We start from the raw sequence: 25,047 nt of genomic DNA, 5'->3' as shown, positions 1-25,047 counted from the left end.
GCTGGGATATCTCTGCATTGCTCCGAGCATTTATTATAGGTGCTGGCAACTGACTGGGTGTGTTGGGATGGAACGATGCCCCCCTCCCCCAACACATCTGGTAAACTCAGTGTTCTGGTTAAGATGAAACCCTGAAACCACTTTAAGATGAAAATTGTGATAGGGATACGAGCATGCCTTATGCTTTAAGAAAATTGTACATGGTAGGTCACTCCTGTATGAATTTCACCTATTCTCCTGTCCAAAAAGATAGTTTCTCTGGAAGACTTTAAACTCAACCTGACTATCAGAGTCAAACTGCATTAGCCAAAGAATATTTTTCTTCATGTTCCTTAATTTTCAAATGATGTAATTCTGATCCAGTTCTGTGAAAATTTAAACAATGAGTGTGCTTCTAGTTCATAAATATCTTTATAATGGAAAGTAATTTTTACCTCTTCCTCGTCCTTAATATCCATAGTTCTTAAACTAAGGATAAAATAACAAAGATTTTAGATATGTTTTTGTAAATAAGAAAGGAAACCACAGAACATGAGTTCATCTCTATTTTTACTTCTAATTCCACTACCGTAAAAAACTGCCAAACAGATGTTTTCATTTAATCATAGCAGACCATTGTAAATGCCCAATACACGTTAACAAATTCTTTAAGAATTGGGATTTTTTGAAGAGGCTGGTTTTGTCATTAGTAACATCTATAAATCTATTTAAGTCAAATCTATGGCCAAGTCTACTGTAGAAACAGTTCTCTAAGTCACAGAATCGTAGAATGGTTTGGGTTGAAAGGGACTTTAAAGCTCATCTAGTTCCAGCCCTCCTGCCATGGGCAGGGACACCTCACACTACGCCAGGTTGCTCAAAGCCTCATCCAACCTGGACTAATTATTTAGTTTTAGTCCAGGTTATTTAGATTTTATTTTTTAATAGCTGCATGAAGAATATACAAGATATGTCCCAGGAGCAGTTCTGTGATTGCTGTTTTCCAGAGTTTTGTGGGGTCTGGAAAAGGCAATCACTGTGACCCACTCTAAGGCAGATTGCTGGCAACAGGGCAACTACCATCAATGTCACAGATGGCATTCTGAATTGATCTACTTGGGCAAACTTTCCAAGGAATAATATAGAGAAAATTGCTTCTACACTCTTTCAAATGAGAAAGAAAAAGAAAGAAAGAAAGAGAAAAAGAAAGAAAGAAAGAAAGAAAGAAAGAAAGAAAGAAAGAAAGAAAGAAAGAGAAAGAAAGAAAAAGAAAGAAAGAAAGAAAGAAAGAAAAAGAAAGAAAGAAAGAAAGAAAGAAAGAAGGAAAGAAAGAAAGAAAGAAAGAAAGAAAGAAAGAAAGAAAGAAAGAAAGAAAGAAAGAAAGAGAAAAATTTTGATTTTTAATAAAAATTGCAATTTTTAACACTAGTGAGAAGGACATGCAGCATTTCAAGAATCATTCACCAGGGAATGCAGATGAAATGTTCTATCAAAACCATCAAGCAGCTGTAACCATGAGAAAGGAATATGAGAAAAAACAGCTATCAAGTGTTACTGTCTCCACATTAGTAATAATGGCTGTCAAGGAAAATAGAACTCTAGTCTCCAAATGTGGGTGTTGCTTAAAATACATAAATTTCCAGTGAACACAACCATGGCTGTTCAGAAGTTGTCTAGCAACCCTTCACTGCTACATCAAATACTTAAGAGATGTAATAAAAAGACCTCAGACCATGATAACTCCCAGCTTTGAAAAACATGCGGATTCCCTGCATTAGAAATTTAGAATGTCTGACTTCACTACTGCAGATACTAGGATTTACCAAGAACACAATTACTAGTAATCATTGCACTTTTCACAGTGGAAAGAGAAAACAGATCTCTTTAATCTGTTACATTATTGAGCGATTGTCGGAAACATAGCAGATACATGTTTAAACAAAGAAATTATTATGGAGCTAAAGAGACAAAGTTTTGTCTATTTTCTAAAAATCAACTTGCATTTTAGAATTACCTGAAATACTTGCTTTCTTGCATCAGCCACTGCACATAAAACCCCTCATCTAAAATTTAGTAGTGTGTGGAAAAACTCCTACAGCCCCAGGGAATTTTTGATTGTGGTCAGCCTGCTATGAAAGGGATATGAATTATACTGAACACTACAAAATCAGAGTGAAAAAGGCAATAAAGTCAATAAAGTTCTTTTTTTTTCAGCACGAGTTTTATCAATAAATAATCTTGACTTCCATAATTGTCTATTTAAAAAAAATGACAAAGTAACCATGAAAATGTGAAGACAGCAGACTGGTGTAGTCAAAACTATCTTCAGACAAGTTGTGTATTATAGCACACTACTTATATTTTCCTGACATAAAATTTGGTTGCATTTTTACTCCAGATGTACACTGAGCTTCTTATTCCCTTCTTCCTTCCTCCTCCATGCACAAGCAAGTCCAAACCACATTCCTGCCTCTGTGATGCCCTGTTGCAAGGCTCATGAGTACACTGTATGTACAATACCCACATGTGCTTGTGTGTGAGGGCATATGTATTTTTAAGGAAGAAGAAAAATGAGGACAAAATTATTCCAGAACGATAAAATGCACATTAATGATTTCTCTATCCCAAAAATTATATATCAGCAAAACTGAAAACCATCAATTAAAGTTGAAGTAAATTGATGTATTTATACAAACAGCAACTATTTTATTCTTAAAATAAAAATGTGCTGGTAGTGAATTTTCAAACGTTTTGAAAACCTTCAGAGTTATATTTACTTTTGCTGAATCTTCATATTTTACTTAGCAGGACAACTCCCACTCATTTCAAGTACATTTTCCCCATGGAGAAAATAAGATGGATGTAGCTCTAACTACCTCATATATGACACTGTATTTAAAGTAGTGTGTACGGGCCAGCTGTTCACTTGGAAGTGACATACAAACATTCATCCCCAAAAAATCATCTAGTTCAGCATATCTGGAACTATACATAGACACATTCCTGTAGGGATTTACTGCCACATTCAGGAAATCTTTGGTCTAAGAATCAAAATACATAGTAAATTCAAACCAAACCAAACCAAAAAACAGGAAAAAAACTTCAAAGACAACAGAAATGTTATAAGGATTTATTTTTTTTAACAAATGGATTCAGGAGGCAATAGCATGCACTAAGTTCAGCATCCTGTTACAGGGCTCACAAACACTCTGTGTTGATTTTTTGTATACCTTTCAGTCCTTATTTCTAAAATAATAATCAGTCATCTTTATTACTACAACAAGGAATTTTAACTTCTTTAACTTACATTCTTTTGAGAGGCATGTGCACTGGAAATTTTCCAGTCTCTGGTCTCCAGCAAACAATCAGATAATCAATCACCTTTGGTCCAGGAGGTCCCCGAACAGATGATCCAGTGACACCAGGGAGTCCTTTCTCTCCCCGTTCACCCTGTTACAAAATTGCACCATCTAGATTTAAACAGTTTCATTTTCTGAACAAGTAGTAAAAAGTTTTGCCAACACCTCATATTATAAAAATATCCACAATATAGATCTACCTACAAATATTGGGAAAAAACCATAAATTAACTACTGCTCTTGTGAAAGCCTGTCTACGCTTCGTGTTTAAGTAACTATTGGTTGAACTGTGTATTTGTTTTTTTTAACTTGTATTAATGTTTTGTGCCTGGCTTACAAAGCCAATGCAATAATCAGAACAGATGCATTATTTCAATTTCGTTATCATACAGAGTGACACTCACAAAATATGATAATAGCAAATTAATGTTTCAAAGTAAAAAATTGCAAAATGCTCATAGAATCATCTGGGCAACTTTAATTTAGTTTCTCGGTCCTTGTGCATAACTACAAGGTCTGTGAGTCTATGTTTACCTACTCTTTTTCTCCTTGGGATTTTTGTATCATTCAGGACAGGGGACAAAAATATTTCTGCTTTTCCTTTTTTCTGCTAAGTCTCCAAGCACCCTATGCTTAAGAAATCTGTGCATTACATGAATTCCATACATCCTTTTATAAAATACAAAGTGGAAGAACAAGCTTACTTTTGATCCAGCTGGGCCTTCTGCTCCTTTAGAACCAGTCAGTCCTTGGGATCCTTTTTCTCTAGGGTCACCCTGAGGAAAACAAACCTTTATCAATCATAGCCAAGATTCATTCATAACTGGAAGATACACAAATAACCATAATATGTGGCAACTGAGGCACAGACTCCAGTTGTGGTGCAACCGAAACCATTTATTGAGTGAGCTTACAGGCTTTTTGTAGACCCCTGCCTAGCAGTTAGCAATCGTTAGTATCCAATAGTCTCTTTTCAGCACTTTTCGCAACTTCATGCGCTTTTCCCAGACAATAACATTACTGATCACGCACCTTTTCAACCACTCACATTATTGTCCATGCGCCTTTGCTAGAACATCTTATTTGTACCCAGATGTCTAAGCACATTTTTCTGTTACCACTTTCTGCTACATTATGACTTTCCATTTTCCTTGGTACACATTCTTTTGTCCCCACAGTCCACACTGGAGACTCATTAGCTCCTGGCAATGTCTCGGGTACAACATTACATCTTTGTCTTCAGTAACTTCTTTGTTTCAATATCTACAGTTCTCGGAGATTATCTCAGTGTTTTAACTTCGATTCCTCTTGACTCCCATGGTTTGCAACTGATGAAGGTCAGGATGTTCATGCTCTCGTTCAGGTCTGCTGGTGCAGCTTCCTGTGCATCATTCCCCACAGTAACATATATTATGTATATATCATCATAATGATGCCCATAACTAGAAAGGTATTTAGACGCTCCACTCCAACTGAAATCCCACTCAGTTCTAAAATCTTCCCCAAATGTCCCAAATTTAACCAGGTGAGAGATTAAGTCTGTCTGCCTACTAACACATATTTCCAGGATTTAATTTTGTTTTTAGATATCTAACTAGTCACCTAATTTCTCTTAGCTGCTCTCTCCCTATCAGCATACCGAGATAATTTGCCTCCTGCTAACTTGAATGAAAACTATCTATTACAATTTCAGGAAATCTCTACAGCTCAATTAATTCAGGGCCTATGCTTATAGTCTGATTTTGCTGCATTTGATCAGGCTAAGGAGCACATCACTCTCAAAACCTTTTAAATCATCAGTTAAACCACAGGTGCTACTGTGAGATATAATGAAAGAAAAAATAGTCCAGAATCTGAACACTTATAAAATAGGACCTTCTAAAGTTGCAGTATTTCTTCAGTGTGCATGTCAAGTCGTACCTTTTGGACTACATCTCTTTTGCCAGGGGTCCTTCTGGGTCTCTTGGACCTTGATCTCCCTTTTCTCCCTAACAGAGATTAGATGGCTAATCATGTAGCTAATTTTATTGAATCAATAGACTTATATGAAACAATGCTTGCATAAACACTTTACCCAGAAATGTCAGTAAATATCTGGTTAATTTTTTTCCTACAAAAAATAAAGAAGCATTCTGTCTTCTCAAACCCCTTCCACCCTCCTGCATTTATATTCCTCATTTTCACAACTCACTACAATTCATTACTCAACTGTAATAGTGCCATTTGCAATTGCATCAAGCTTTTGTGGAAGGAATTACATGCATAAACTCATATGAAGAAGAGAAATACTTTCAGTTATCAGAAAAGGTCTTAGTTGTCCAATTTAAAGAAAAACAGCTTCTAAGAAGCAATAATTTTAGGCAGCTCTGTAGCCAAAGGCCGGTCTAGTCAGCAAAGAAGCATAACTTCTAGCCAGAAGCATAGCTTCAAATAATTAGCAAATTATTAACAAAAATATTATTAGCAAAAATAACCCACATAAAATGTACTATTAAGGAACATTATTATTTATGCATCATATAAGTCAGATTAGTATAACGGAATGCCTGTACATAATTCAGAAAGTGAAAAGTAGACTACAAGTAAGTTTAAAAATCCATTTCTGATTTGAGCTGTTGATGGAAGTGGCATTACAGAGCGTGCTGTTGATAGGCATCAGAGTATATTCCACTACTGTGACACAGCTTCAAACATGCAAGTAACTGCCTTAACATCACCATGCTGCCCACTGCAAGCATCAAGCTGTTCTTTGCACTGTCCCAAATACCCAAGACAGCTGCTCAGTACTAGTATTTTCACCTATAATGAATTACAACAGTTAAGGTGACAGCACCAAACTGATCATGGGAATAAAAGCAATACTCAAGAGAATAATACCCCAGCATTCCCAAATACAAAAGCCACCTGTAACTTTAACCCAATATTTACTTGTAACTATAATGTTTCACTTTCGATACACTGAGGTCTTCCTGAGCACTTACATAGTGGGCAATTTCAAATATAATAAAAATAATTAAGCAGCAACAGAAATGCTACGTATTTTTCCATAGTGGAAGGCTTACTGACTGAGGTGTATCTTGTCAAACTGGATTTGCACTGTCCTTGAGATGAGAAGAATACGAAGCTGCATTCTTAATAGATGTTTATTACAGCTATTCAGATATCTTCTGAATAAAGGCTTGCAGCCAAAAAGTGCTGATTTGCCTTACTCTGAATCATGTTCAGTTCATCAGTTCTACACATTGGCCAGCTGCTATCCTCATTTAAAAGCTGCACAGTAGCAGACCGTAGAGGCACCTGGATTCTCAGCAGCAATTCAAGAATCAGCTAAAGCACTGCGTTTTGCCCACTCAGCAGCTCATTCTATTCAGAAAGAGCCTCCATTTAACTTATTCTAAATTGACTATTTTGGGCACTCAGCTTTGCACTCCTCTAAATTCTTGTCTACCATTTTGAATTTATGCTTTTTTTTTTTTTTTTTTTTTCCAGAATGTGGCAGAATGTCTCTTAAAATCTCAGAATTTCCCTTGGAAACAAGCAGTTCTAGTTTCAGCTGTTTGTGATGGTGTCTGTACCAGGCTGACAGGTTTCAGTCAGAGTTTGCCATCCTCCAGATGCCCTAAGTTACATCAACGTGAGCATTACTCCTTGGTGTCAGGAAATATCTGAACAGGCTGTGAGGAACAGGCTAAAGATATAACCTGTCTGTTCTCCAGGAAGATTGTGAAGTTTAACAGTAGTCAACAGCCCACAAAAGGCAGGACAGCTAAATCAGGTGCAGATTCAGATGGTTTATTGGAAACATCTCAGCTAGCCAGCTCCTCTTCCCTGGCAGAAGTATTGGCACATGCCCTTCTACATGATGAACTCCTTTACACTGCATACCTGCAAAAAATGGTTTGTTCTTCTTTTGTCTATACCTTTTACATGGGGTAAAATACATTTTCTTGCCTTTTTTCCTGATTTCCCAGGATCTCCCTGCACCCCTCTTTCTCCTGGGAATCCTGATAAACCCATGTCTCCCTTAAAAAGGAATAAATAATTATATCTGTCTATACTCTGTAAAATAGACTTAACAGTGTGTTAAAAAAAAAACATTCGTGGTACACAATATTTTTTTCTCAAATAAACGTTGTTATTCCCAGTAAGTTAAATACTCTATGGAGCCTGTATTTTTTTCTGTTCATACAATCTAAAATAAGTATTTAAAATTTCCTTCCAAGCTCCTCACCTACTTCTTAAATTTTAAAATTGTAAATATATTTATATTTTTTTCAGTGAGGAAAAACATGATTGAATGCTGCTTTGTTATTCTGTGCACAAGAACAATATTATACAATTACAATATACTTGTAAATTCAAACATCTGGGACTTAAGAAATGGTCAGCCAAAAATGCCTAAATGGAGTTATTGACTGGAGACTACCACCTTGCTGGCTGTACAAATGGGTCTAGGCATTACTTTTAAGAATTGCTACAAAGAGTTGAAACTATCCGTAGGAGCTAGTCCTGCCAAGTACTTCTTCAACAAGCCTGGGAAAAATCACCAGCAGCAAGATGTCTGTGTCATCTTACCCAAGATTTTGGAAGCCCTGCTTATCATTAAGGACATTAATGATAATCATTAAGGACAGGGTATGCAGTGTTCAAAATGGCAGCTGAAGTCAAAGCAGTAAATGTTTAATGGCTCTTCTAACATGTAGGCAGTACAACCACCACTGTCACACAGACTGGGCTTTTTTTTTTCCAAATCACTGCAGGGGAACAGAGGTAGTAATGTTTCTCACAGGCTTTAGAAATACCTCACGAGCTTAGAAAAGATGGGCAAACTCCATTCCAGCTATGGCTGCAGTAATGATTTTAGGAGAGAAGGTGGGAGCTCTAGCCCAGCATTTTGCATTTAAAACCTAAAACTGTGAAGTTAAGTGAATATCTGTCACTGAAATTCTTCTTATTTTGATCATAGTCAATTTATACCGAAAATCTTAATTTATCAGCAACTAGTGAAAGAATTAGAGGACCCTGTAAGGAGCAGTTACAAATAAAAATAGGCTCACTTTAAGTCCTTGCTCCCCAGTTGCTGGATGTCCTGGTTCTCCTTTTTGTCCAGGTTCACCTGGTTGACCCTAGTAATAAAATGTCCTGCTTAACAAAGAGACACGATTTAGCTTCATTAATTTCTTGCACTACTTCACTAACTGGTTTACAAGCAGAATTGAACCTGATGATCCTTAGGGGTCCTATCCAACTTGAGATATTCCATGATTCTGTGATTCCATAGTTCTAAGCGGTCAAGTTTTCAATCAAGCAGTTTTAACTGGAAAATTCTGTTCTTTAAAACCCCCAGTAACTTGTAAGATTGCATCTATTTTATTTAACCTTGCAGTGGGCAGAAAGTCTAAGTGAATCATTCCAACTTCCTCCTTTTTGTTTTAAACTATTTTCTTTTTTGACTTCATACCACTAAATCAAAATTCTTTGGTCACTGAAGGAAAAGTGAGCCCAAATAAATATCAGAACTTCTGCTTAAAAGAAAGTTTTACCCTCATGATTGTTCCTTCCAGTTGTTCTGGAACAGTTAAAGAAATAGGAATTCCATTTTTCAATTTTGATTTTAAAAATACTTTTTGCATTAGGAAAATTGTCCTCATACAGAACATGTTTCACAGCTGCACAATTTTCCCTATATTAATATTAAACATTGCTGCTGTAACATTACTTACATGCCAAAGAAAATTATTGTATTTCTCCCTACTTTTGCTACAGTGACTAATGTCTTCGTTTTGTACATCAAGGTGATTACAAAGCACACTTCTGTTTTACAGTTCATCAGTTTATTCTGCTTGCCATCCTTAGTATTTCAGCAATTCCCCTTCTCTCTTCTGACAGTGTCCGCCTGACACTGTATTGCTAGCAGCCCAGGCTTGGACAGCCATAATTGTTTACCCCACTTTCCTGTTCTCTTCCTTCTTTCCCTCCTTCTGTGGTGCAGTGTCAGCTAAATGCACTTATGCTCTTTTTTCTCTTCTAGTGTGTCTATGTTTGGTTTTAGTTCTTATGATGACCACAGGATGCTGAAGGACAGGCTGAAAGTATGATGGGACTGGCCTTAAGTCTCAAAATCATTACTATTTTACAGCTAAGTTGTTTGGTTAAATGATTTACTTGAACACAATGCGTATGTGACATAGAATTAAACTGATGTCTGAGAGATGCTTCATTTATGAATTTGCCTTCATTTAGAACCTAAAATCACCATTCACAAAGGTTAAGTGCTGATGCTAAGCATCATAGGCTCCAGATGGGGCCATAGGCTCCATCTGGGGAACCCCTTGATAACATGGGTGGTTTCCCCTCAAAGATTCAAAAGTGAATTGTTCTCTCCAGCAAGAGTTACATTTTTACCTCATCAAACAGACTCTTGAAAAGCCTGGCAAGGATACATTGCTTGTTGGGTTTTGCTGGTACTATTTTTAAAAAATAATATGTGACTTACTACCTTTGGACCTGGCAGACCAAAACCTTTAGATCCCTTAGCCCCAGGCTTTCCTTAGGGACCCTGTATACCCTACAAAGTAAAATAAGTGAGCGAATTACAGTCTTCCACATCTGAAACTCATCACGTTTCCATCTTTCAGTGAATTATGATTTTATCTTATCTTCAAAAGAAAACAATTTCCATGCCTGTGCTCAGGCTTAGTTTGGAGATCTTGGTTTTATTTTTCCTTTGTCTCTATCCTCTCTATTTCACTGATGGATCCAAGTGTAATGACAATTACTGTTAGTGCCTCAGTATCTGCATTTAAGCCCTGATTCGTAGCATGGTGGAAGCACGAACTCTTATCTTCTTTCTGAAAAAAACAAAACCTAAAAAATCTTTTGGGATGTTTCAGTTTTCTCTATCCAAATATTAAAGGCTGTGTTCAAGCTTCAAAGGGCTTGAAATCCAAAAGTAATGGATTCTTACCTTGCGGAACTGTTATCTGTAATATGTCATCATCCAAGCAATGCATCTGATTTATATCCCGTGCAAATTATTATGCAGATTTGACCAATTTTCTGTTTGCTTGAGTCTGAGACCATTCAGATCAGTTGGAATCACTTGAATTTACAAGCTTTGCCTAAAGACTAGTTAGATACTTTTTAAAATTAAAAATCACTATGAGATTTTTAATGCCTTCACATCAAAATCAGAGCTCTGATAAAGTATAAAACGTAAAATACATGCAAACGCTCACTACATGTCCAAAATGTAGACTTACCTGGCTTCCTGGATTGCCTGTTCCTGGTGGTCCTGCTGGGCCCTGTGGCCCTACTTGGCCTTGTTCACCCTATAAAAAGAATTTCATCAAGCCAAGGGAATTAAAATTGTTCTGGATCCCTCTTTGGGGAACTGGGTGCCAAAGAGCTAACAAATTTCAAAAGCCAGAGTGTTCCTTTGCCTATTCCAGATCCATTGGATTAGATGACTCAAAGGGCTTTTTACACTTCACAAATATTTAAATAAAATTTGAAATTTTTTAAATACAGTATTTCTGAAATAAATTTAGGAGGAAAAAGTCAATTTCTTACCTCATACTCCCACCTGCATAGAATACAGTCCTTAGCGCTGTGTCCCCCCATTTAACATTAAGAGGCTCAGCTCCTTGATAATTGGGTGCAGCCTATGCAACTGCATGGAACAGAGGAACATGGCTCCTCAGATTCCAGGTAAAACATACCTTTGTATTGTCGTGACGTGTGAATAATTCATCATTAATTTAACTATAATTAACTAGGGATATGATTAGAAAAATACTCTGTGCCTCATCTTGTCTCCTTTGATTTATTGACCTGGCTGTCCAGGAGGAGCAGCTGCACCTTCAGAGCCTTTTTAACCCTAGATATACGTGCAGTATTGTAACTATATTTGGGAATTTATGAAGAGCACAGTCCTAGACAAACTAGTCATCACAATGTGGGTAATGAGGAAAAAAATATTCCTTCACAAACAAACAGGAAAAATAGTCAAGGTAATTCCTAGTATTACAGAAAAGTGATTCAGTTACAATTCGTTAAATGCTTCATCTGCATTCACTGTGTTTTTGAACACAGGACCTCAGAAGGAGAAAAGGAAATACTAGGAAGAAGGAAGCTACATTTTGTAAATGTGATGATATGTTCACTAGTCAGAGAGAGCAGTTTGGAACCTGGTGCAAGGACATGACGAACACCTTTCCCATAAAAGGAAGAAAAATCTTTGCTTAGTAGTCCAAGGCTCTAGAGAATCTTCAAGCCCCTAAAAAAGAGGGATACATTTTGACAAGAAGCCCAGTTGTGACTGAATCATAAATCTTTGCTTGTTTGTACATAGTTTTTAAAAAGGGAATGCTCACATGTATTAAGCTAGCAAGTGCCCTTGATGAGGTAACAGTCCATAGAGACTAATACAACCCATCTTTCAGTTTCCTAAAATGGTAAGGCAGAATGAAAACAGTTCCTGAATGTTTTCTTCCAATACAGAGCCCAAATAGCTACGTAGTCTTTCAGAAGATTTCTCTCATTAATGCTACCAAAATAAGGTATTTATTAACACATAAGCAGGAGAATCATTAACTTACTAATGTTAAAGGGACTGTACAGCTTTTTTGTAGCTATCTTGATAGAGTTTCTGAACACAAAGAGATATTCAGAAGACCAAGATCCATCAGCTGTTATTTTATACCAGTGGAATGATCAATGATCTTAAATAACTTAGATACTACTACAAATATGGCCCATGATATTAAAAAAACAGCAATTTCCATAAAACTACCTTTTGGCCTTGAATGCCCTCTCCTGGTAGACCTTTCTCACCTGGCAGACCATCAGGGCCACGTGGTCCCTGTAAGAAAAAAAAACCCCCATATTCAGACTATACCAGCAATTCCATTTTTATTGACATTTTGTCTAATTTGCAAGTCTTGTGACACTGGTAAGCAAAAATGCTCACCTGGCTGAACCCAGGCAATTAAAATGAAGTGTAACAACCCTTAACTGGAGGATTTATATTAGAAAAAGCTAATGCTGAAATGGTGTGAATTACATAATTAATGTCTAAAGATTGTACCCTTGAAAGTTAATGAACATGTAGATTAATTTACAATACATTTACCACTGCGATTTTTTTTCCCTGCAATTTCATATAGTTTCATTATTTCATAATGAAAATCCTTAATTTGAACATTGTTTTTTTCATACAAATGGAAGGTTAAACATGTAAAATTAGAGAATGCCAATTCTGCTTTAAATAGATACAGAAATAATTATTCTTGTAATGCTTTCTGTTCTTCCACAAAATTCTGCTCTTTCATTATTTATAGCTAATCGTTTTTAAAGATGATTTTGAGTAAGCAAAAAGTTTTTATTTTTTTTTGTAAGAAAAATAGTCTTTGACAACTACAAAGTGACTTAGAATGAATCTAACATCCACCCACATTCCTGTCTTTCAAAATTTCTTTGAGATTTTTAATGAAATACACAAGAAAACGGTAAATTTTATAGATTTCAGGAAGAAATGCAGCCAGTGAGCACCAGCACAACATTACAAAAAACTTGCTAAAGATCTGTAATTTGGAAGATAAAGATATAACTAAAAGCATATAATTTGGGTCTTTGTTTTTGATACAATTCAAATTATACACAGGAGCTGAGGAAGGTCTCAACCCTTGGATGTTCATCTTCCTGAAATTTGATTTTAGACAATTTTTAAAGATTATCCTCAACTCAAATAAGTAGTTGTCCAGCTATTTATATATAACTCCATGTCTTTCTGAAAACTGGATACTGTAATCCTGCTCACATGGCTCAAGCTATTTTTATTTCCCCAGAACATGCTTGGATATGGTTTTATTCTCCTGCTTTGGCAATCCACATGCAAATACTGCTGTAACGTTGGACTGGCATAGCCAAACACACTTCTGCTGCACCAGACTTAGTACAAGGTGGCTTATGGAATCAGTAGCCAATATAGCTCCTACAAATTAGTTACACTTACTAATACATATTTTATTACCTTTTTACTTCCAATCCATATATCACTGACTTACAGGTAATCCTGGCTCATGAATTCCAGGAGGTCCTGGGAATCCAATTCTGCCTTCTCAACCTTGAGCACCCTTGTGAAAAAAAGAAAATACTAGTTCAGTCCTAATTCAACTCAATGCTTTTGAAAAGCACAACATTCACATGTGGATGACTTAGTGATGCCACCAGAAATGTCTGAAAGCCATTGTATAACGTCTCCTGATTGGGGTGGTGGGGAAGAGAAATCATAAATAACAATTTGGAAAGATTTGAAAGAATCTTTCAATTTAGAGTTGGAGCAGTAGATTGCATTCCATTCCCCATACCAGCAGCAAAGGTGTGTTATCACTTTACATAGGGATAACTGCTGAAAAATGCAGGACTTGAGGGATGACAAGGATGAGAGAATGAAGTCAGGCTAAATTTTGAAGCAGGAATGCTCATGTGTGAGGAATCCTCACTGTAGCCTTTATCTAGACACTCAAACTGAAGCCTGCTTCAGTGGAATATGGGATTGCATGGGAACTCCAGGAACTGCATAGTGTCTGTATCTTCTGTATAAAGTGTCATACTCTTCACAATTCTTTCAGTTTACTAAAGACTGCTTCAAGGATAAGAGTACAGAGGATTTTTATCTCTCCCCAAGGTACTACAGAGACCGGGAGTAACACTCCTTCTCCATCAGCCGTTTTCTATTCTAGAAGGACCCAGTGTTTTTCCTTTTACATGGCAAACTATTATTAGGTTCTGAGCTGTATAAAACCCTCTGTGTTCCAAGGTCTGCTCCACTGCACAGAAAATACATGGGAGTTCAGTGAATGTACAAATTAGAGCAGTAAAAGCCAAAAAGTGAAGATATTTTAGACACTATCACTTGGATTCAAAAAACAGAGGAAAAATGACATAAAGCAACACCAAAGACTTCACAGCCGGCACAACCAGGATGAGATCTAGTTCTGTCCAATTAGAGTCTCAGCTGTAGGTCTCTGACAAAACTCTCATAAACTCAGTAGTCCTGTTTCCTATATAGATGCTTTTCCAGTTCTACAAAAGGAGAGTTTGTTTGCCAGCATTAGCAAACATGACTTTTCCAAATTAGCAAGAATGGATTCCACCTTCTACTCATTTTCAATAAAATGAGATGGAAGAATTAAATGCTGCATGAGACAGAGAATTTTATAACCTGCAAGAATATCTGTTTCCTAGTGAAGAACACCAAGGCAAATCCATAACTTTACTGTGTATCACAGTGACTGAGATGCATTTCTTGAAGTATGGTTTACCCATTAGTGCAAGCATTTGCTAGTGCTTGAAAATGGTCTCACATATTTAACTTCCATTTAAATAGCATTATTTCTGACTTCTGTTATATCAGTGGGACCACAATAAAAAGTTAAGAGTGGCTGGAAAGGCAGGCCTGTTATCTCCATCCTATACAAATACAAAAACCTATCAATATTGTACCCGTTTTAATTTAGATGTTAAGAGCTTGACTTTGGTAAAACAGTGGGTGAGAACTTTCATCCAAAACATGACTGCCAACAGTTGGCACTTTAACAGACAGTACCACTGAGAGTTACCTTGGGTCCTGGCTGTCCAACACCTGGTTGTCCTGGAAGACCATAGGGACCTAAACAGCCTTGCTCCCCTTAAAGAGAGGAAAAAAAAAAAAAAAAAGGGACAGAAAATGGGAAGAAACTGTTAATGCCAATTGAACCTTCACCAAATCCTGCCAGTGTCTCTCTCCAGTTTCATTTAGGGCTACAGAAATATGGTTTTCAAGCAAAAAACCCACAAACAGCCAACAACAACCCCCCAAAACTCCCCCAAGCCTGTTTAGATTAGGAGCACGGTCAATATCCCAGCCATATAAGTTGCAGGTATATGTTATGTAATATATAGATAATAATGTTCTAAAGCATTCTTTCATATGCATCAAGATAGATGCAAAATATATTTATTCTTTGTCATATCCTTGTTCCTGACTATGTCCAGTAGTTTGGTGCTTCCTCAGCTTCTTTTCTTGCTAGAAAGAGAGGAATTTGGAAATTAAACAGGGTTTAAGCTTTAAACATTGCACTCATGTTTCTTCCCATAGCAACACCTGCATACCATGACTGTTGTTCCTACTGCTATCTTTGGCTGCAGCTCCTAATTCTCTTGTTTGTTTACTGTGTTCCTAAGAAAGCCAACATAGCCACATGATTGTTAAAAAGACTTCTTATCAAATTGTGTTTATTTTCTGTAATCATATTTTGGGGGTTGTAATTTTGTACATACCAAGAAATCTTATGTGCTGATTTGTGAAATCTTTCAATGAGATTTTTTTGTGCTTGAGAGGAAAATGGACATATAAAAAATTACTACAAAGCCAGATATTTCTCCAGAAATCTATCAGTTTGTAATTTGCCAAAGAATGAAGCTAAAATACAGGAATGGGAATACACAGTGAAAGTAAACACATAGATTATCCTTGAAGCTTAATTTCCAATAACTATGCACTTGGAGGGCTACTACTGCAGCTTTAAACCTATAATAAAGTGGAACTGGATGCCCAGTCTTAAATTCATTCCATTACAGGACAGTATGATATTTTGCAGAACAGCTATGAAATTTAATGCTAATTCAAAAAACAAGATTTTATAGCACAACTTCAAAATCTAATAAATTAATTCACCATTACTGGAAGATAATCCTTAAAAGGTAGAGAAAAATCAAGAGAAAGCTGGTATCACTCAGCAAAATAGCACCTGTATCTCCACATAGCACACCAGTAGGGTATTAGCAACACTGACATTGCTTTAATGTGGATTCTGTGCATGTACTTGTTGACAAATATAAAATGAAGATGTTTACTGTATACATAGGTAGACCATATTTTTGAGGTTTCTTAATAGTATTTTCATGACGAGAGTCACAACTCGGGTAATGTGTATCCAGATTATTGTAAATGCTGCAATCTTTTCCTGAGAGGAAGCCAATTAGAAATTGACCCATTTTGTTCATAGCTGGGTTGGGTTTTTTCCTCTTGTGTTTGTTCTGAAACTGATCAAACTACACAACCAACAAAAATTCCTCAAATATCCATCTTCTAGACTTCCAGTTCCTCCATGGGATTAATCTGGCATTGAACAAACTGTCCTTTCAAAATCAGCTGATCAAAACTAATTTTTATTAAGTGTTTCCCTTCAGCAGGAACTTTTGGGAAGGCCAAGAACAATACAACCAAAGTCTTGTCTCCTCTTTAATTCTCCTTACAAAGTCTCTGTTTCAAGTACTGTTGTCCTTTAAGACAACAGTTAACTGGATTTCAGTTCTTTTGGGGATGATTCTGTTTAGACAAGTAAGGGAAATATGTAAAGAAATGTTTTGTACTATTTCTTTAGAAAATATATGCTATACCAAACATTTTCAGAAGGAATTTAGTGACTTAAAAGGCTCCATTTCATTTCCAATGGTAGTACTTTAGGCTGCTGAATTTCATTCATGCCAACAAGTCACAAGCATCTAAGCATTAATGGAAGTTCAGCTGTTGATTGTACATCAGTATGAAGAAGTGCACTGGCAGAATGGTATCAGCAAAGCCACAGTACTGTAGCTACACACACCCAGCCCTGTGGTATGCTCTGCTTTCAGAACAAAATCATCCCCATAGAAGCTAGAAACTCCTTTATTTAGGTTTCAGTAGAAAGTTTTACAAGCAAATTTTCATGCATAGACACTGCCCCAAGGACAGAGATACTCCTGCCACTTTTACCCACAGCTGTGCTTCTTGCAAAGCTAGTCAAGAGGCACAAAGTATGGGTTTTGGAAGAATGTTAAGCCAAGCACACCAGTCTGGTTCCCAAGAAGCTTTGCCATTTGGCCTATAGGCTCCCTTACCTTACCACCAGCTCTTAATTCAATTGCTCTTCACTTGATAAGCAACATTAGCAGTTGCAGCTCCATGTACCTGCATTGCCCTGACACAGTCTAGTTAAGGATGGAGTTCCCCACTTCAAGGAAGAGGTGCCTCAGTAAAAGAAATAGGCATAAGCTGCTGCAAACCAGTCAGTGTACCAAATACTAGCTGTTGAAATTCACAGTCCTCATTTCTTTCATGGAGAAGGCAGCGAGAAATCTCTGTTGGGCCATGACGTATTAGCATGCTCCACAGAATGGACATGAAATAAAATACCAAGTTGAAAATATATTAAAAAATTCTATGAGATTAAAAAAAAATGCATGCAGCACCACTATTATAGGTAGTAATCTGGAAACAGCAAATGCCACTAAGCACGCTGGCCCCACTTGTCAAAACTAAGCCTCTGAAACGGTGTTGGAACTCGTTCCATTCTGAAAAATAACATTTGATAAATACAGGCTCATCTCTCAGCTGAAACAATTAACCAAATCTCTTGGTTGTATTTGGAAAGTGTCTTCCAATTTTTGCCTTGTTGTCCAAGTGGATGCTGGTTTTTGCATCTATTTCTGACAGCCCTTGACAGAATTCCCAAGGGCAGTAACTCTCAAGGATGCTTTCTATCACAAATCATTTGCTCCTTTGCAAGATCACCCCTGTGATAGATCTATGCTAATATAAGCATTGCCTTGAATGTAGGTGGGAGTCCTACAGAATTTAGCTTTTCCGAAAGCTCTTTTTCAAACCATGATAGAAACAGTTTTCTTTCAAGTGACTGGTGTTGTAATCTGCCTTCCAGCAGCCGTACCAGCAGGTACTGCTGTAGGCAGTGTAAACAGCCCTTATGATAAAAAGCATGTAGGGTAATTGAATGCTTTCTCAATGATAGCAGAGGATGCCTGAGTATTAATGGAGAAAGAAACCCCACCTTCTTCTGCCAGACAACATACAAAACTTAAACTTTTAAAAACTGCATATTTCAAACTTCATGCAGCTATGAGTAAGCCTGGCTTTTATCTTCCATGGTTTTGGTGTACAGCTAATGTGGAATTTGTTAAAACCATAAAGAGCTGGCAGTAGTATCATTATCTCCATGTGTAGAAGGGGAAGTCTGCTTTTCAAAGTGCCTCTTTGTAACTATTTTCTTTGTCTAGCATTCTACTCAAAATCATTTTTTCTCTTCCTGTTAGGATTTTCCTTCATGTGGCATTTAATATCAGCTAAAGCAATGGGAAGGAAAATTTACACTTGATTTGAGCTAAGCATTTTTACATATTAAAACAGTTTAAAGTTCCTATTTAAGTTGGGAACATACTTAACAGTCTACCCCATTTTTTGTCCTATCCTGAGTTACCAGCTAGGCTGAAATCATGACACCCCAAAAGAAAAAAGACTGTTATATTATGATGAGTACCAGTTACTGCCAGTATAAAGAATTTCTTTACTTTTCAAAGAGTAAATACATACTATAAGGAAAACAAAGAGGCTGTATTTCAGTCTACAAAGCAATAAAGGTTAAGCTATAGTAGAAATAGTTTTTCAAATATAATGATTTTATCTTTAAAGTGAATGTTGGCAGCAACAATACAAGTAGATATGGACATTTTAACAGATATTGTTGGTATTTTGTATTTCTAAGCTAGTTGAAATACCTAGGAGCTACACTTTACAGGGAAATTGAATTTTTTAATCTACTGGGAAAGACTTAACTTGCTACAGAAGTAAGAAAAGAATTTAGAAGTCATTAGAAAAGACATCCCTTAGCAGTTCATTCTCAGACACATTTTCAGGGAAATATGCAATGATGCATTTTTCACAGAACCATCCCAGGATGTTTTAATGGGAGTAACTTCTTGGAATACCCACATTCAAACTTAACTGTTTCTTTAAAAGTTCGTATACATGTCTGTTCATAGAACTTCAGACTCTAATTCAGAGTCTATGCATATGAAAACTTTCAAAAGTGGCTGTTACTATTAGCAGTGGCTTTTACAAATGTGTTGTTCTCAGCCTTCCTATGAATGTATCATGGTTTCTAGAAATGTGTACTTCATTTCTAGTAGCTGGTCTAAGAGTTCAAACAAACAAACTCAATGTCACTTCTGAAATGATAACCATAAGTACTCCCTGTTCATCACTTCTTTATGAGGGGAACACAGAGCACTTTCTTAATTTATGACCTGATTTTATGATCTGTAACCACATCATTCTGGTTGTAAACTGTCCACTGAAATTTGTGACTAGTGACTATTATACCCTTAACTAACAAGCAAATTTTCAAAATTACCTTGAATATAAACACTCTTATGGAACCTTACCGGTGCTATCGTATTGAAAATATTGTTGATTTTTTAAACAGCAAATAATAGTTAACCTTTTTTTAATGAATGAAAACAGGCAAAATAATGACTACTATTTTGAATAAATTAAAAGATATATGCATGTTGAAAATATAAAGAACAGCTGTGAATGTTATTTTTTCTTGGTATTTCAAGTTTCTGAGAGAAAAATAATAATGTAGAATTTGGCTTTAACAGTATTCTTTTTTTGTTTGTAAATTTAATATCTTTCTGGCAACATTGACAGTAGGCAGTAGAAAGTCAGTAAATCAGAAAACAGACAGTATAATCCTGGTGGTCTGATCATGACATGTGCGGGGGACAGGACCAAGATAACTACTTCAGAAGACAGGAGATACACAGTGAAAACAGCGAGTTCCCAACTCCTGACTAGGTTTGAGTGAAATGTCCTGTTGCATTCTAATGCTTTTCTCTCAAAGTTACTATGTTTTATACTGTTGTTATAGGTTTACTGTTAACATGGAAGTTAAATTTTGGTTAAATGGAAATATATTTAGTCAGGTAAACTAATGATATAACATTAACATGTATTTTTATTTTTATTTATTTGTCATTTAAAATGCCTCAACCTCTTTATGGAGAACATTTGTATATATACGGTAATAAAACTATTTAGATGTTTTTGGGATGCTATAACTTTGTAGAAATGCAAATAGAGAAAACTTTATTTCAGTCTGCTTAACAAAAACTGGGTTTATTTAATGCTATGTGGAGCTGCATTCTCTGCAGGATATAGGCTGTACAACATACACGTGTGACTCGAAAAGGGTGAAAGTAAAGTGATGCAGTTTGCTTGTATATTAAAGAGGTTATTAAACTTAAGGACTGATTGTGAATTGCATCAGAAAGACTTTAAGAGATTAAGGACGTGATTCAGCTCCGTATGATTATACCTAAACTTAGGTGTCTACGTAGAAACACACTGCCTGAGTTCCTGCTATAGTCAGTGGAAAGCTGCTCAGTGCAGGCAGTAGGACTTTGAAAGAGATTCAATTCATTAATGTCAATATGATAAGGCAACGCCATGAAAAGGGATAGAATTTGGGTGTTGTGCAGCCATTAAGTCTTCACAAAGGGTGGATTAGCAAGCAGCTTAAGAGGGAATGAGAAAATGCATATGAATGACAGAAGAAATAAGGTATGAAAAGTTCTTACTATACGCTATCTTGCTTCAGAGAAGTCAAATTAAATTAGCTGAAGTTGCAATGCTGCTGGTGGCTGCCAGAGCCAGCAGCATCCGGACAGCACAGAGATGACACTGTCCTGAGCCGTGCCTGCTGCCTGGCCCTGTAAAGTGAGAGAATGGGTTCGGCATTTCCTTACAGAGGTGTGGGAAGGACTGAGTTGTATGAGAGAACTGTAGACTTCACAAATGAGACCCAAAACATCTGTAGGCTGAGCTTGATCCAGAGTTTATATTTTGAAGAGGAACTGAATCCCCTCTTTCAAACCTCAACACGGCCCACTAACAATGAATAAAAGTGTTCAGCAGTGGTGTTCTGTGTAATGTCATATCAATACTAATTTCATGCAACTGCCTTTAGGTCTGCTAAACTGAGGTAAAGTCACTAGTTCGGCTCAAAAAGCAGAAAGTATTAGCATGGAAAGGCGACAGGTATAAGGAACTGCACTAAGAATAGACTTTTTTTTTCTTTATCCAAAGCAGGTATAAATAACTGCCATTTTCCACATATATTGTATTATGTGTCATGAAAACTAATTTTAAAAGAGTAATTGAATAATCCTTCTGTAAAGATGAAAGATATTGGAAAGACTGTGATGTGTCTGAACCAAAAAAAGGCCTTGACCTTTACTAGTCGAATGGGTGTTTATTAAGCTGTAAACAACCACTGATTATCTGTACCGATGATTAAAACATTTTTCGCTCATCTCAAATAAGCTCCAAAATGCTGAAGATTAGCTCTGGTGCTTGGTATGGACAAGACATAACCTCTAAACATACATACGCTTTGACTAAAGTCTTCAAGTGTAATAATTACCCAAGCACACTAATCAAACTTGTCTTGCAATATTCGCATTATGATAGATGTCTAAGCCTGGAAAATCCTTGACTATAGACTTTAAATAGCAGGCTGCTGAGTTGGAGGCTGAAAAATGAGAGACTCTTATGCTGAAAATGGGCATCTAAAGTGTAACAAGAGACCATAAATACTATATCCAGGCAGACCAATCCTAGAGAGAGCTGCATGTACTTTATAGACATGAAAGTGTGTGAAGAGACTGACAGGAGGACAAACAACATCCTACAAATATGGTTCAGTGTATAATAAAAGAATGTGGTAGTACTATCTTGGACCCATCAGTGTGAAATGACAGATAAAAAAATTACTGTAATTTGCTGTACTGCAGTTAAAGAGAGGCATGACTTTTCTCCCACATGTATGAATAGCTTCATTCAGACCCATCATTCTCTTCCTCTCCTGACTTCTGAAATGCTCTGTAGCAGCTTTCCTAATCAAGCATTTTGTTGAGAAGATGAAGAATTAAGAAGTATGAAAAAGCATTTGTCAGGAATAGGAAAATCATGATGGATGCCAGTATTCCAAAATTTTTACAACAAACATTTCACATCTCTAAATTTATTTCTATGAATCTTCAACTGAAATTTTTGGCTAAGAAACAAAACATTAGTATCTAAATATTGCATCTTTGACAAATTACTTTGTGTGAATTTAATTGCCTTGTATAACTTATAAATGGCATTGCATAACCAGACTACCAATGATCGTGTGGTAAAAGTCTTTGTCATTAGACCCTGCATTTTCAAATGGATACATGAAACATCTTTCTGTACCAAACAGTGATGCCAATAGCTGTCCCATGAGCAATTATCTGTATTCACATATAGCAATTTCCCAAAGGTTTGCAAACCAGAAGACTGACTAAATTAATCAGACACTTTATCCAACTGATTTTGCATGACAAGCTGCAGTCATTAACTTCAAATGATCTATTTGAAATAGGATTAAAGCATTAATCATCATTAAATCTTACACCTCTACCAATGTCACAAGTTGTCTTGCATTTTTTACACAATTAAAATTAGTTTAAATACTCAATCTGAAGATTTTAACCACTATCTAGAATTACTTAAAATCTTTAAACACAAAGCATTTTAGCAGAAAAAAATCTGGAAAAAACTTCCCAAGTGATGGCTGAAGCCGAGACACATATTTTGGTGATTCAAATTCCTGTCTAAGTGCTGTGGCTCTAGGCAAGTCCATGCTGCACCCTGTTGTGGCCCTATAAGATGCCCTTGAAGACCCAGATGGAAAATAGGCTGCATGTGCCAACAATACCAAGCCTTCATAACATGATGGCACCATTGCGTACCAAGCATGTGGTGTACACTCTGTGCAATAAACACCACTAACAAAAAACTACCAAGGAAGAAAGATAGTAAAGTATAAAGATTCCACACAGAGCTTCTGCATCTCCACTCCCTATATAAATAACATCTACACATACTAATATATCTTACCTTGCTTCTTTGAATGCATTTTGGGCCTGGCTCACCTGGAAGTCCCCTGATACCCTATACAAAAGTCAAAATATAGGATGAGTTGCCTTTGAGGATGCATGTAAAGGTGGAATATTTTGGACTTGGCCTGAACAAGTGCAGTAAAACATACTACAGTGGTAAGCTCTAAAGGGCAAGGATTTTATGTGTCATATCCTGGGAAGTGGCCAACACATTATATTCTTAATATTCAATAACCAGTGCTGGCAGAAAGGATCTTCAACTAGTCCATGTGAACTGCATCTGCTTTATTTAAAGCTTTCTTCCTTTCTCCTCCTGCTCCCAACTTTGCCATATTTTCATAGTCTCCCTTCTGCCCGAGTAAATAAACTAAGCTGTCACACCTCATTTAGCTCTGTTTGCAAGAAATCACTTCCCTGCATTTATCTGCGATGATAAACTGAGATTAATTTTAATTCCTGGACATTACCACAACCATTGTGTCCCTTCACAGAAGGAAATAATTAATGACTCTCTGAAGAGACAGAGCAGGTGAGGTACTAAATATGGATGCTACCATATAAGAGGAATTTAGCAAGTAGGAGTATGACAGGGCATGATTACGCTCTACAGGTAAGAGAAGAGCTCTGTAGTTGGAGAGCACAAGTGGGCCACAACACCACTAAATCTGAGCAGATTTAAGCAGCAGCAGCAACAAAGGTTTTTTCTTTGAAAATTATTTCCAAAAGACAAAGATTTGCTAGATTCTGCTGTACTGCTGCCTCATGCACCAATCACACTGCTCTCTGCAGAGCTGACAGGTTGTATGTAGAAGAAATTTACAGAATATTTGGAAGCTTCTAGTTCCCTTACCTGAGGCCCCTGAGGTCCCATAGGGCCAAGAGGACCTTCCAAACCCTAAGGAAAATTAAGATTCAATTATCAGATGAATAGGAAATTTTAATTATCTGCTTTAAAGTATCGAGAATTACTGTGTACCACTCATACCTCTGTTTAAGCGTTTTCTAGGTAGTTTATTCTCTCCAGAGTACTACTATTCTTGTTCTGTATTCAGTAATTCCCTGTTACATTCCATCTTCAACATTTGGTTAGAATAATTTTCATATACTAAACACATTGTGGATGGCTACTTAACATCCTAGCTGTTTAATTAACCAGTTCTTATTAACTATAGGTATTTAAATTCAATTTCTAGAAGTATATTAGATACACAATTCTTAAAAATATCCTGCAGTGCTTACACTAGAATAACTTCAGTTAACTTTGTCTTACTAACTCAAAATGCTGATCAGTAGCACGTTAGAACTGTACTAATAGTTCACCAAAAAAACCCACCCCATATTAAAAATGCATCAAAAAAAAAAAAAAAAAGGCAAAGAGACACTTTTTAAGTCCATTAGCTGTTTCTGATTATTTTGTCCAGTATTAAAAAAAAAAAAAAAAAAATATCATTTTGTTCTATCTTCTGCATTTGTAAATGTGAAGTTGGGAATTCTGGAAGTCACTGCAATTTTCATTTGTTCACTAAGTTCCTGAAGTCCATAATCCACTATAATCTCTGATCCTCTGCAGATGTCAAACTGCTTTTTTTTTTTTCATCACTGTCCTCAACAGAAGTGAAACAAGCAAATTTCCAGCAGCCCTAGCATGTGTTTTCTACATCCAGATTTCTTGGCTGCTTTGATTATGTTCTTTGCCAACATCTGGACAGCTTCTGCTTATCTTAGTAGACGTTTCACATAACCTTGTGCTATTTCTCACATATTGCCTGGATAAAGAAGTTGTGATCTTTATTCCTCTGAGAAATGCAACTCTTTCTCCTTTTACATTGGTATTTCAGCTTTTCCTGACTCGCTGCCATTTCGAATCCCAGCATCTCACAACATATTATCAGTATTTAGG

At 36.5% G+C, this 25,047-nt stretch overlaps 1 protein-coding gene across 1 annotated transcript in view; it reads right to left on the bottom strand.

The window, feature by feature from the left end:
- COL28A1 (collagen type XXVIII alpha 1 chain) overlaps positions 1 to 25,047 on the bottom strand; it is a 69,542-nt gene that overhangs the window by 24,389 nt on the left and 20,106 nt on the right. Inside the window, 14 exon segments of the mRNA XM_057432634.1 lie at positions 435 to 468; positions 3,287 to 3,429; positions 4,043 to 4,114; positions 5,259 to 5,287; positions 5,290 to 5,326; positions 7,290 to 7,361; positions 8,396 to 8,464; positions 9,838 to 9,906; positions 10,601 to 10,669; positions 11,137 to 11,217; positions 12,133 to 12,201; positions 13,406 to 13,474; positions 14,963 to 15,030; positions 23,998 to 24,042. Of these exon segments, the coding sequence (XP_057288617.1) occupies positions 435 to 468; positions 3,287 to 3,429; positions 4,043 to 4,114; positions 5,259 to 5,287; positions 5,290 to 5,326; positions 7,290 to 7,361; positions 8,396 to 8,464; positions 9,838 to 9,906; positions 10,601 to 10,669; positions 11,137 to 11,217; positions 12,133 to 12,201; positions 13,406 to 13,474; positions 14,963 to 15,030; positions 23,998 to 24,042 (926 nt within the window).

This window comes from Pezoporus wallicus, unplaced genomic scaffold, assembly GCF_028554395.1.
Source record: "Pezoporus wallicus isolate ANWC-B61680 ecotype Strahan unplaced genomic scaffold, APGP_CSIRO_Pwel_v1 scaffold_2584, whole genome shotgun sequence".
NCBI lineage: Eukaryota > Metazoa > Chordata > Aves > Psittaciformes > Psittacidae > Pezoporus > Pezoporus wallicus.
This window is presented reverse-complemented; position numbering and strand designations above follow the sequence as displayed.